The following is a 14134-nucleotide window of genomic DNA, read 5'->3' as shown; positions in this document are numbered from 1 at the left end:
GTGGGAGCGAAGGTACCTATGTATGTGTGTGAGTATATGTGAATTTGCATGTACAATACATTTGACTCCCAGTGTGTGCGGGAGCCAGAGTACGGCCCCAGCCTCCCCGAGAGCCCATCCCACAAACAGTAGGTGCGGTGCCCAGGGAACCAGGGCCCACCGCCCCCACGCAGCCAAGCCGGACAGCGACAGGAACCCCAGAGCCTGGCCCACCGCGCCGCCCACAAGGGCCAGCAGCAGGCTGCAGACAGACGCACCCGGCAGAGGACAAGGCACGAGAAAAGCAGGGGGCAGCCAGACCCCAAGCCAGCGAGAGACCACACCCCACACGGACAGAAAGGCGGGACGCGACGCCCAAGGGGCCCGGAGACCCCCGCAACCGGACGGGAAGACCGCCCCCGCCCCACCGGCAACAGGGCCCCCACGAGCCCCCACCCCCGGAGAACGCGGCGAGGCCAGCCCACGGCCACCCCACCCAAGCCGGCCGCCACAGGACCACCCAGCACGGGGCCACAGGAACCACCCACCCCACCCGCAGGGACCCCAACGATGGAGATGGAACAACCAGCAACCGCCCCGCCGAGTCCCCCCCCTGAGGTAGGGGAATAAATAAATAAAATAAATAAATACATAATAATAATAATAATAATATTAATAAAATATACTTAAAAAAAAAAAAGAATAAATAAATAATAAAATATATTTATAAAAAAATTTAAAAAATAAAATAAAAATTAAAAAAAATAAATAAATTAAAAGAAGATCACAGACATGCTGACACACAAGGTCGCTACCCCAACAACTGGCCGACTGGCAGCACCTCGGAATACCCTGCAGCACCAAGCCACCACAGTAGACGCAGGGACCAGACCCAGCAGGCCCCAACCAAGACGGGCACACGGAAGGGATGGACGGCGGGACCCAGGAGCTCCAGACACGCAGTCCGGATGCAGTAGCCTGAGGCGCCAACCCCCACCCGACAGGCAGGCCCAGAACGTACCCCCAGAAATATACATACATATATATATACATACACATGTACACATACACACACATACACATGCATACACATACACATATATATACATACATACGTACATACATACACACATACACATACATATACACAGTTTGTCAGCCCCGACAACCACCACACGCGCGCGCTGCCACCAGTCACAACATCAGCCACCCCCCTGCACCAGACCCAGCAGCCACGGGCGCCCACACCACAAACAAACGGCAGCAGAAACAGCAGCCACAACACCCCCAGACAGCCAGCACCACCCAATCAAATCAAAGCGATAAAAAAAAAAACGCGACCGGCAACCACACGCCAACAGGATCACAGAGACCAGCCAGCGCCAGCCCGCCAGCAAGCCCAAACGCCAACACGCAAACATGTATATAGAGTTTAAAGAGGAACTGCACTTTTTTGGGGGGAATTTTGTGTTTTGTTCACAAGCATTATGAAACACATATGGATTTTTATTTTATGCATTCTAGATATGAAATAAATGTATAAAAGTCTGCTTACAGTGGAGTCAATGAGAGCTCCACTAATCCGCCCATAAAATCCGATAAATAACCATTCAAATAGCGGCAACAATACTCCATTTACATTTCGTAACATGATTACTAACCAAGTATTAGTGATATTAATAGAAGCGTTTACGCCAGGGGTGTCCAAACTTTTTCCACTGAGGGCCGCGCACGGAAAAATTAAAGCATTTGGGGGCCATTTTGATATTTTTCATTTTCAAACCATAACAAAATACATGGATTTTTTATTTGTTTTACCTTTAAGGGTCCCGGGGACCATAAAGGGTCTCAGTCATTAAAATGTTAAAAATAAGTCAGATTATTATTATTTTTTTAATTATTTAACGCTTACAGTAAATCTCTATATCAACTTCAGGTTGATATAAAGTAATACAAATTTTTAAAAAAAGTCAAAAACAACTTAGTTTTTTATAGTAAAACTGAAATATGCAGTATTTAGTAATTAGAGCCCTAAAAGATTAATAATGCAGGACACCATTGATTTGAATTCTTTCATATTTTTGAGTAATCACAGTGAAAATATAAATAAAAAATCACTAAATATATTTGGGATCCAAAAGGTGCCCCACTCATAAAGTGATACATTTTTATTAGGTTTTTCTTTTACTTTCAACACTTAAGTTAGGAGATCAACTTCAGATATATCTGTCGATTTTATGCTGGAACTATTATTTTGTTTGTTTTATGCGCTTTTGTCAAAGAAAACTTTGATGTTTTTATATGGCTACTACACAATATATGCAATATTTACCACATAAAACATTTTAAAGTGAAATATTTGAAGTAATTGGAGCCCTGAAAATAATTCATTATAACATTGATTTTTTGTCCTTTTTTTTTTTTTTTTTGAGCAATGGCAAAAAAAGAAAAAGAAAGAAAGACAAAAGAAAAAAAACAGCCTGCATGGCAGCTTTTGTGTCAACATTGCAACTTTTTCTCGTTAGATTTCACCTCATTCCACTTTTTTTAATGTTCTTTTTTATTTGTACAATAGTATTTCCAGAATGTGTGGCGGGCCGGTAAACAATTAGCTGCGGGACGCAAATGGCCCCCGGGCCGCACTTTGGACACCCTTGGTTTACGCAGACAACTATTTATGGAGGCGACCTATGTTACATTGAGTGGTCTGTTGGTTCCTCGCTTCCTTGCTCCTTGGAAGTTTATTGTAGATCATACATCATGCCTCTCACCCGGACATGAGACGTCTGAGTAGGTAATCCGACAAGTTGGGACACTTTGACAGCCATTTAGGACCTGGAACAATGATTATGAGGCATTTTTCACCTGAATGGGAATATATAAACATCCCAGCAGTCGGCATCCTAATGACAGCAGACCGTATACAGTAAGTGATTTGTTGGCTCTCATGAAGTCCGCAGTCAGTAATAATCAGTAATGAAGAAAAAAAAAAGCTACCGTGATGATTTTTTCAAATGAATCCACCGCGAATGCTTAAAATGATCAAAATACGTAAATATTGAATGCTATTATAAATGTGCCCGTTTCTACATAACATATATACTTGCATCAAAACCCTAATGAAGGTGTTCGGAACTTTTTTCAGGGGCTCAATAGGCAGAATTGTAAGCAGACTTTTGATCACGTTTATTTAATATTTAGAATGATTTTTTAAAGTAATATCCGTCGTCATGTCTCTCATAATGTTTGTGAACGATAGGCAAAATTTTTAAAAAAAAGTGCAGTCAGTAGTTTTACGTATTTCTTGCTTTATTAAGTTGCATTAATGTCTGTTCCTACTTGCCAAGTTAGTAGGAAGGGATTCATATGGCCCCATTCCTGGGTGGATCTCGCGTGAGAGGAAGAGGGGGGTTAATCATTTTGAAATGCAGTCTGCTGAAAATGATGGAAAGTGCCACTCTACGTAGCAAGTGTCCGCCCTGAGATCGGTAGGTTGGAGTTCAAATCCCAGCCGAGTCATACCAAAGACTATAAAAATGGGACCCATAACCTCCCTGCTTGGCACTCAGCAACAAAGGGTTGGAGTTGGGGGTTAAATCACCAAAATGATTCCCGGGCGCGGCGCCGCTGCTGCCCACTGCTCCCCAAGGGGATGGGACAAATGCAGAGGACAAATTTCGCCACATCTAGTGTGTGTGTGACAATCATTGGTACTTAATCTTAAAAAACTGACGCTGTGGTCAAAGTTGGCATTGCCACAAAACAAATTGTAAAATGTTAAACACCCTACTGCCACCTGGTGGCTAAAGTTGATAGTGTACCCTCACAATATGTCACGTTTCATATGTCAGGTAAACACTGACGAATCTGGCCATACGAATCCTCTTCTCACTGTAATTAAAAAGATTTCACTTTCATTTAATGACCTGATACATTATTTGTAAAGACTCGTTTGAACAAGTTGGAAGTGGCAACATAAAAACCGGCAGTTTTTACTTTCAAAGCCTGAAGAGGGAACGTTTGAGGGAGAAGTCTTTGCATGCGAGAGTGTGTGCGTGTGTGTCCCTTCTTACTTTGTAGCCAGAACCATTTTTTTCCGCGCGTTGTTTTCTTTCGACTCATTGTGCTGCCGGGCCAAATGCTCGCCAACCGCCTTGCTGGGAAATTCTGTCTCGCAGGTGTAGCCAAAGTCTCTTGCCAGGTGGAGCGCCTCTCCTGCACGTAAACATGGCAGACGGGATGAGAGGGATGCAAAAAACAAAAACAAATAAAAGGCGCATTCTCAGATGAACACATAAAAAGGGTCTCACCCTCCACCAGGGAGGTTAGCAGCGTGACATTGGCAGCTTTTCTCCGCCCCGCCGGCAGGTTGAGGCCGAGGCGGTCTAATTTCTCCCGAAGACACCGGCCGCCGTTCTTTGACTTGGCTCTGTGGAAATAAATGGTAAATGGTCAAAACACAGAATCCTGGGAACGGTTCCGAAAACCACAACACAGCAGCACATTTCCTTTTATAACATGACAATATCAAATGAAAGCCTTGCATAAATTAAAACATGTCGCATACAAAACCGTCACGTCTTTAATCAAAGGCATTTGCATATTTAATGTGCTTTCAGGTTGTAATTCCCCTTGAGTTTCTCCGATTCTCTTTGAAGCGTTTGTCTCTGGCTAAATGCATACCATTTTAGATTCATGTCATTTCTCGTTTTCTCATCCACCTGCAAAATGTGACGTTACGTTAAAACGCTTAAGAGCAGAAATATGTCGAACAGCCAATTAATCTATCGAGCATTTCAAAACAACACAGTCCAAGAAGTATACGTTCAGCTGTATTTTTAACGTAGTATTTTCCTCCCGCCTAGTGTTTGTCAAATAGTTTGCAAGCAGCAGGGGAGGTTTTCATTATTTGGGTCCCCACTCCAGTATTCATGCTGGAACGATACGCCAGCCTGCAGCTAGGTGGCAGCAGTGTTCAGTCTAAAAAGTATTCTGTTCTACCCAGTAGAAGTAGCAAGTGCGCAGGAACACTTGTGTACAGATAGGGATGGGCACCTTTCACATTCCCAGTACCTGGGAATCGATTCCGGTACCCAATTTTTTCATACCTTTGAGTGTGTTCAAATGGTAATTGTTTAAAAAATATATATTGTTTTTATTTAACACTGTTATCTAGTTTTGTTACTCTTATGTCTCATTTGCAAGTACTGTATTATATAGTGGCTTTGGCATGCAGTGGCAATTCCTAGATGACTATGGTGTGTTGTCGTAGCCAGGAAGTAGTCTTTGCCATTAAGTTGAATGTGCCAGTCTAGTTTTTTGTTGCTGAGTTAAAGGCCTACTGAAATGATTTTTTTTTTATTTAAACGGGGATAGCAGATCCATTCTATGTGTCATACTTGATCATTTCGCGATATTGCCATATTTTTGCTGAAAGGATTTAGTAGAGAAAAACGACGATAAAGTTCGCAACTTTTGGTCGCTGATAAAAAAGCCTTGCCTGTACCGGAAGTAGCGTGACGTCACAGGAGGAAGGGCTGCTCACATTTCCCCATTGTTTACAATGCAGCGAGAGAGATTCGGACCGAGAAAGCGACGATTACCCCATTAATTTGAGCGAGGATGAAAGATTTGTGGATGAGGAACGTGAGAGTGAAGGACTAGCGTGCAGTGCAGGACGTATCTTTTTTCGCTCTAACCGTAACTTAGGTACAAGGGCTCATTGGATTCCACACTTTCTCCTTTTTTATTGTGGATCACGGATTTGTATTTTAAACCACCTCAGATACTATATCCTCTTGAAAATGAGAGTCGAGAACGCGAAATGGACATTCACAGTGACTTTTATCTCCACAACAATACATCGGCGAAACACTTTAGCTACGGAGCTAACGTGATAGCATCGGGCTCAAATGCAGATAGAAACAAAATAAATAAACCCCTGACTGGAAGGATAGATAGAAAATCAACAATACTATTAAACCATGGACATGTAAATACACGGTTAATGCTTTCCAGTCTGGCGAAGCTTAACAATGCTGTTGCTAACGACGCCATTGAAGCTAACTTAGCAACGGGACCTCACAGAGCTATGCTAAAAATATTAGCTCCCCACCTACGCCAGCCAGCCCTCATCTGCTCATCAACACCCGTGCTCACCTGCGTTCCAGCGATCGACGGAGCGACAAAGGACTTCACCCGATCACCGATGCGGTTGGCGGCCCGGAGACGGAGGAAGTCAAGGTGAGGTCGGCGGCTAGCGCGTCTGCTATCCATCTCAAAGTCCTCCTGGTTGTGTTGCTGTAGTCCGCCGCTAATATACCGATCACACCTACAGCTTTCTTCTTTGCAGTCTCCATTGTTCATTAAACAAATTGCAAAAGATTCACCAACACAGATGTCCAGAATACTGTGGAATTTTGGGATGAAAACAGAGCTTTTTTGTATTGGATCCAATGGGGTCCGAATACTTCCGTTCTCTCCGTGACGTCACGCGCATACGTCATCATATTTAGACGTTTTCAACTGGAAGTGTCGCGGGAAATTGAAAATTGCACTTTATAAGTTAACCCGGCCGTATTGGCATGTGTTGCAACGTTAAGATTTCATCATATATATATATACTATCAGACTGCATGGTCGGTAAGAGTGGGTTTCAGTAGGCCTTTAATAATGGATTAGATTTTTATAGCGCTTTTCCAGACACTGTGGAGGATGCATATATGTTTAAGAGTTCTTTCTTTTTACATAGCCATGTTTAGAGTAGCTAGTACTTTTCCTTTGTATATTCTACCAGTTTCTTTCGACATTTCAGATGCCTGGTTAGTGTCTTCACCCTTGGAATGTGAACTACAGTGTTGCGAGGGGGGAGATGGGGGCTTTCTTTGGGTGCAAGGAGTGGGCTTTTCCGTTTGAATGTCAGATCAACTAGAGTAGCTGATATGAATGCATTGGTTAAGTTGACCTCCTAAAGCTTTAGTAAAACTTGAAAATATTCAAATTCTGTCTTGATGGTTCTTCTTACTCAGCATGTACTGTATGTCATCAAAATAACTTGGGATTGACCAGTAACTTAGATTCCCTGGGAGGAAAAGCTGGTCGACGCAACAACACTCAAAGGGCTTTTCCGGTACCTGGGAATCGATTCCAGTACCCATTTTTTTCATACCTTTCAGTGTTTTCAAATGGTAATTGTTTAAAAATATATATTGTTTTTATTTAACACTCAGCTGTGCTGTTCAGTTGTTATCTTGTTTTAATACTCTTATGTCTCATTTGCAAGTACTGTACTGTATTATATAGTGGCTTTGGCATGCAGTTGCAATTCCTACATGGCTATGGTGTGTTGTCGTAGCCAGGAAGTAGTCTTTGCCATTAAGTTTAATGTGTCAGTCTAGTCTTTTGTTGTTGAGTTTATACTGTAAGTATTGTAATAATAATAATGATAATGGATTAGAGTTTTATAGCGCTTTTCTAGACACTCAAAGGGCTTTCTCGGTACCTGGGAATCGATTCCAGTACCCATTTTTATCATACCTTTGAGTGAATTCAAATTGTAATTGTTTAAAAAATATGTATTGTTTTTATTTAACACTGAGCTGTGCTGTTCAGTTGTTGATCTTGTTTTGTTACTCGTATGTCTCATTTGCAAGTATTGTACTGTATTATATGCAGTTGCCATTCCTACATGGCTATGGTGTGTTGTCGTAGCCAGGAAGTAGTCTTTGCCATTAAGTTGAATGTGCCAGTCTAGTCTTTTGTTGTTGAGTTTATACTGTAAGTATTGTAATAATAATAATGGATTAGATTCGTATAGCGCTTTTCTAGACACTCAAATGGCTTCACAGAGAAGTGAGACCCTATCATTCATTTAATCTACATCCACACTTTAATGGTGGTAAGTTACATGTGTGGCCACAGCTGGCTGGATGAAGCATGGCTGCCAATTTGCGCCTAAGGCCCCTCCGATCCCCATCAAACATTCATACACCAGCGGGTGCGGCACTGGGAGCTAGGGGTGAAGTGTCTTGCCAAAGTGACTTGGATGGCAGAAGCGGGGATCGAACCTGGAACCCTCAAACGCGGCCGCTCTACCGTCCCCGTCGTACTTATCAAACACCAGCTGTGGGATTTTAATCTGCATCTTAGTCGAAAATTTGGAGGTGTTGAAAACGCCATGTGAAATTGTAATGCTAATAGTTAGCATGTCTCAGGAAAATCCAATGTATATTAGCATCTAGCTAGCTCAGGGGTGTCCAAACTTTTTCCACTATATTAAAGAATACCAGAGGGCTATTATTTGTACATTAAAGATGCTAAAAGCAAATCAATGTACGTCCATCTATGCTAAACTAGCTGAACAAAACATCCACGTTAGCTTTGTGTTATAGCTAACAAAGGAAACAGGGCAATATGTAATAACTAGAGCTGTCAAAAATAACGAGTTAACTCAAAAAATTTTGCATTAATCATGCATGAACACAGATTAATCACACAATTTATTTTGACTGCACACACATTCTAACAATAAAATTGCATTTGTGTCCAAATATATCATTTGTTTAAGTGAACTGAAATGTTTAAGTCACTTAAAATGATCCACGCAAGCAAAACGACTAGTAATACTTGTGATTAATCAGAATTCAAATGTAAAAGTGTGATTGATCTGATTAAAAAAATAATAATTGTTTGACATTGCTATTAATAATATATCATTTATTAATTAATTGTATTTTTTAAATCTGTCGAGGGCCACTAAAAAAGAAGCTGCGGGCTGAAATTGGCCCCCGGGCCGCACTTTGGACACCCTGGGTGAGCCCATTTTGAAAAGTGTAGCCTTACTGTATGTACTGTTGAGCACCGCCTTCTTGATTTGGTGGCATGACTGATTGAATGTTGTCCATTATAGTTGGAATTGGGGGTTAAATCGCCAAATGATTCCTGGGCGCGGCCACCGCTGCTGCTCACTGCTCCCCTCACCTCCCAGGGGGTGAAAATGGGGATGGGTCAAATGCAGAGGATAATTTCACCGCAACTAGTGTGTGTGTGTGACAATCATTGGAACTTTTGACTTTTTTTGTTTCCCGGCCAAGTGTTTGAGCCGGTGCGAGTCTGACGTCACGCACAACAAAAGTAACTAAATATGGCACCATTCGATTTTACGTGAACTGGCACCCAGTGGTAGTAGTACTTATAAAAATATCGAATTTTGTACCCGTCGCTATCTACAGAGCTAAAAGATGGAGAGGTTTGTGAGAGAAATGAAACAAAAAGGAGTCGTCGTCAGCGCCATATAAAATAGAATGTAACACAAACAGTGATAAATGAATATGATCAAGTTCTCAATATCAATTCAGGGGAGTCACAGAAAAATTGTCTGTCCCCCAGGGGCGTCATGACAGAAAATAATTGAGCAGCACTGCTCTCGCCCATCAATAACACAGCCGGTACTGCTGGGTTCCTCTGATCCTTGCATGTTTTGGTTCCGACTCGCCAATAGTCTTTGTGAACGCAACTCTATTAGCACAGTCTCTCTTTTATGTCAGCTCTACAAAGACATCTTTAGCGCTTTTTAATGCCCAGCAGCCACATTAACCTTCCAAAAGTGCTCGCTGTCTATTGCTGTAGCCCCTCCCACTCAGTTCAGCCCTACTGGAATGTTCCGGAATGATGCGTAAAACTACTTAAGCACTAAAGCACAGGTGTCAAACTCAAAGTCAGAGAGTGTGAAGTGAATTATATTTATATAGCGCTTTTCTCTAGTGACTCAAAGCGCTTTACATAGTGAAAACCCATTATCTAAGTTACATTTAAACCAGTGTGGGTGGCACTGGGAGCAGGTGGGTAAAGTGTCTTGCCCAAGGACACAACGGCAGTGACTAGGATGGCGGAAGCGGGAATCGAACCTGGAACCCTGAAGTTGCTGGCACGGCCACTCTACCAACCGAGCTATGCCGCCCCAAGGCCATGTTGTGAGTTGTACAGTGAAAGGTTGTACAAATACTTTAAAGTTACAGTCCTCGTGTACCGCTCACGTGTCTTGGAAACACAGGCATTTTGCAGATACTAGTATTGGTGACAGGGCAGCACAGTGGTGAGGGGTTAGCGCTCGTGCTTTGCAATGAGAAGGTCCTGGGTTCGATTCCCGGGCTAGGGTTAAATCTGTGTGGAGTTTTCATGTTCTCCCCATGACTGTGTGGGTTCTCTCCGGGATGGCGGAAGTGGGGATCGAACCAGGAACGGGCACGGCCGCTCTACCAACCGCCCCATCATTTAAAGTAGTCCATCCCCTCATTTTATGTGCTCCGACATTCGAGACACTTTAAGACATTTGTGATTAAGGGCCATATGAATAAAAATTGATTGATTGATTGATTGATTGTTTAGCGTGGTCCACCATATCGTTTTATGTGGTCTGCAACATTATTCAAAGTGGCGCACCACATCATTTTACGTGGCCTGCCATATCATTTTATGTTGTTCACAAGATTATTTAACCCAGTGCCCCAGCTGATGTTGTTAGGTTGCCAATTCATTTATGCGGTCCACCACCTCATATTGTTTGCGCTGCCACATCATTTTAGGTTTTCCACAAGATTGTTCAATGTGGCCCCTCACGTCATTTTATGTGGTCCGCCACCTCTTTCAATTTGGTTCACTACATTGTTTAATTTGGCCCCCCACATCATTTTATCTGGTCCGCCACCTCATTTATGTGGTCCGGCGACTTATTTGATGTTGTCTGTAAGATTATTTAAAGTGGCCCGCCACATCGTCTTATCTGGTCAGCCACGGCATTTTATCTGGTGCGCCACATCATTTATGTTGTCCACAAGATTATTTAAAATGGCCTACCACCTTATTTTATGTGGCCCGTCACATTGTTTGAGACATTTGAGACACTTTGAGACATTTGTGATTAAGGGCCATATGAATAAAAATGTATTGATTGACTGATTGTTTAGCGTGGTCCGCCATATCATTTTATTTGGTCTGCAACATTATTTAAAGTGGACCACCACATCATTTTATGTGGTCTGCCATATCATTTTATGTTGTTCACAATATTATTTAAAATAGCCTACCACATGATTTTATGTGGTCCGCCAACTCATTTCATGTTGTCCGCAAGAGTATTTAACATGGTCCCCCACCTGATTTTTATCAGGTCACCAACTCATTAATGTGGTCCACCACTTCAATTTATTTGTCAACAAGATTAATTAAAGTGGCTTCTCACGTCATTTAATGTTGTCCACAAGATTATTTAAAGTGGCGACGCCACGCCACATCATTTTATTTGGCCCGCCACCTCATTTTATTTGGCCCGCCACATCATTTTATGTGGTCCACCACCTCGTTTAATTTGGTCCACAACAGTATTTAATTTGGTCCACAACATTGTTTGATGTGGCCCGCCAATTCATTTTATCTACTGAGCCACATCATTCTATCTGGTGCACCACCTCATTTATGTGGTCCGCCACATCATTCTATGTTGTTCACAAAATGATTTAATGTGGTCCGCAACCTCATTCTATGTGGTGTGCCACTTCATTCTTTGTTGTCCACGACATTATTTAAAGTGGTTGGCCACCTCATTTATGTGATCCGCCAACTCATTCAATGTTTTCCGCAATATTATTTAGTCCGTCCTGCCACATCATTTAATCTGGTCAACAAAATCATTTTATGTGGTCCACCACCTCGTTTAATTTGGTCCACAACATTATTTAATTTGGTCCACAACATTGTTTGATGTGGCCCGCCAATTCATTTTATCTACTGAGCCACATCATTTTATCTGGTGCACCACCTCATTTATGTGGTCCGCCACATCATTCTTTGTTGTCCACGACATTATTTTATGTGGTTGGCCACCTCATTTGTGATCCGCCAACTCATTCAATGTTTTCCGCAAGATTATTTAGTCCGTCCTGCCACATCATTTAATCTGGCCAACAAAATCATTTTATGTGGTCCACCACCTCGTTTAATTTGGTCCACAACATTATTTAATTTGGTCCACAACATTGTTTGATGTGGCCCGCCATTTCATTTTATCTACTGAGCCACATCATTTTATCTGGTGCACCACCTCATTTATGTGGTCCACCACATCATTCTATGTTGTCCACAAGATGATTTAATGTGGTCCGCCACCTCATTCTATGTGGTGTGCCACATCATTCTTTGTTGTCCACGACGTTATTTTATGTGGTTGGCCACCTCATTTATGTGATCCGCCAACTCATTCAATGTTTTCCGCAAGATTATTTAGTCCAGCGTGCCACATCGTTTTATCTGGTCAACCACATCATTTATGTGGTCCGCACCAGCTCATTTGACGTGGTCTGCCACATAATTTAATTTGGTGCACCAAATTGTTTAATGTGTGCCCACTTTGTCATTTTATCTGGTCCGCCACATCATTTTAAGTGGCCTGCCACATTATTCTATGTCTTGACTTACAATCTCAAAGCAAGTTAGCCATCAATGTGTTAGTAAAAAAAGATAATAATAAAAAACAGTTACCCATGCAAATTGTGTAACGAGGCTATTATACTATTGCATATTAACAAGGTATAATAGTCATTACAAGCGGCCCTTTGAGAGCAGCCATCTTTGCAATGTGGCCCTCAATATAAAAAAAACTTTGACATCCCTGCACTACAGGACAAGTAACAGCATAAATAACACCTTTGTGTATAATGGAGTTCCACTACAGTAACAAACACTATCTTTGTAAAGGCTTTAGAATCTCCTAACTAAGCAGCAAGTCGGCGTCTATAGCCCCAAAAAGTTACATGTCTCCCACGTTTGTGTATAGTTTTCATGTACAAACCTGCGCAGTATTCCACCCAGCAGTGAGGCGTTGAGGCACTCCGGCGGTGACAGTCGTCTCTTCACCTCGGCGATGGTGACTTTGTACTTGGAGGTGGAGCTGAGCAGTGACAGTCGACCCGGTACCGAGCAGAACAGATCTGTCGGGTTCACCACACACGTTCCCCCTGATGCACACAAACACAACATGCGCATTCCGTTATAGAACACAAACACCACAACAACTTTTGTTTGCAGGTCAAAGGAACAAGTTGTTTTGCTCCATAAAAAAACAGGCATTGCAATGAAGTGGTGAATTACAAATTAGTTTTTTGCTAAACGCCACACCAAACTTAGCACCAATTAATTTACAGTAAGTTAGATGTACATATACACTACCATTCAAAAGTTTGGGGTCACATTGAAATGTCCTTATTTTTGAAGGAAAAGCACTGTACTTTTCAATGAAGATAACTTTAAACTAGTCTTAACTTTAAAGAAATACACTCTATACATTGCTAATGTGGTAAATGACTATTCTAGCTGCAAATGTCTGGTTTTTGGTGCAATATCTACATAGGTGTATAGAGGCCCATTTCCAGAAACTATCACTCCAGTGTTCTAATGGTACAATGTGTTTGCTCATTGGCTCAGAAGGCTAATTGATGATTAGAAAACCCTTGTGCAATCATGTTCACACATCTGAAAACAGTTTAGCTCGTTACAGAAGCTACAAAACTGACCTTCCTTTGAGCAGATTGAGTTTCTGGAGCATCACATTTGTGTGGTCAATTAAATGCTCAAAATGGCCACAAAAAGAGAACTTTCATCTGAAACTCGACAGTCTATTCTTGTTCTTAGAAATGAAGCCTATTCCACAAAATTGTTTGGGTGACCCCAAACTTTTGAACGGTAGTGTAACTACTTTTATTGTTAATAATCAAGATATTGCTGTTGACCTATTAAGTATATAACGTGCAAATAATCAATACACATTCACCAAAAATCTAACTTTTGCTATTTGTTCTACTACTACTGCAAGTACTGATGATATGCTAATGACAAAAAAATGGTTAAAAAAAAATACAACCAACCTTAAAAATGGGGATTCACACACAAGAATGTTAAAATATATAATACATATACCAAAAAATCCATCTAAATTTCCCCATTGAAGGTAGAAGCTTATTTCTAGAATATTAATAGTACATGAATAATCTGGATACATACTACAAGTAAGCTATAGTATTGGTATTCATTTATTTCAAGCATGCATGCAGTTATATGTGCTTGTATTTACATTCTCGTACTGCAACATGTCTGAAAGGGAGTA

The 14134-nt window shown here is 41.6% G+C and overlaps 1 protein-coding gene and 1 long non-coding RNA gene across 2 annotated transcripts in view; one reads left to right on the top strand and one right to left on the bottom strand.

Annotated features, from left to right (window-relative positions):
• LOC133640392 (uncharacterized) overlaps window positions 1-14134 on the top strand; it is a 404767-nt gene that overhangs the window by 235129 nt on the left and 155504 nt on the right. The gene's annotated exons all lie outside the window — the stretch shown is intronic.
• tfap2d (transcription factor AP-2 delta (activating enhancer binding protein 2 delta)) overlaps window positions 1-14134 on the bottom strand; it is a 75442-nt gene that overhangs the window by 9000 nt on the left and 52308 nt on the right. The window contains 3 exon segments of the mRNA XM_062035115.1: window positions 4053-4194; window positions 4290-4408; window positions 12824-12989. Of these exon segments, the coding sequence (XP_061891099.1) occupies window positions 4053-4194; window positions 4290-4408; window positions 12824-12989 (427 nt within the window).

This window comes from Entelurus aequoreus, linkage group LG23 (genome assembly GCF_033978785.1).
Source record: "Entelurus aequoreus isolate RoL-2023_Sb linkage group LG23, RoL_Eaeq_v1.1, whole genome shotgun sequence".
Taxonomy (NCBI): domain Eukaryota; kingdom Metazoa; phylum Chordata; class Actinopteri; order Syngnathiformes; family Syngnathidae; genus Entelurus; species Entelurus aequoreus.
The sequence above is the reverse complement of the archived record's forward strand: the minus strand, read 5'-3'. Positions and strand labels throughout refer to the sequence as shown.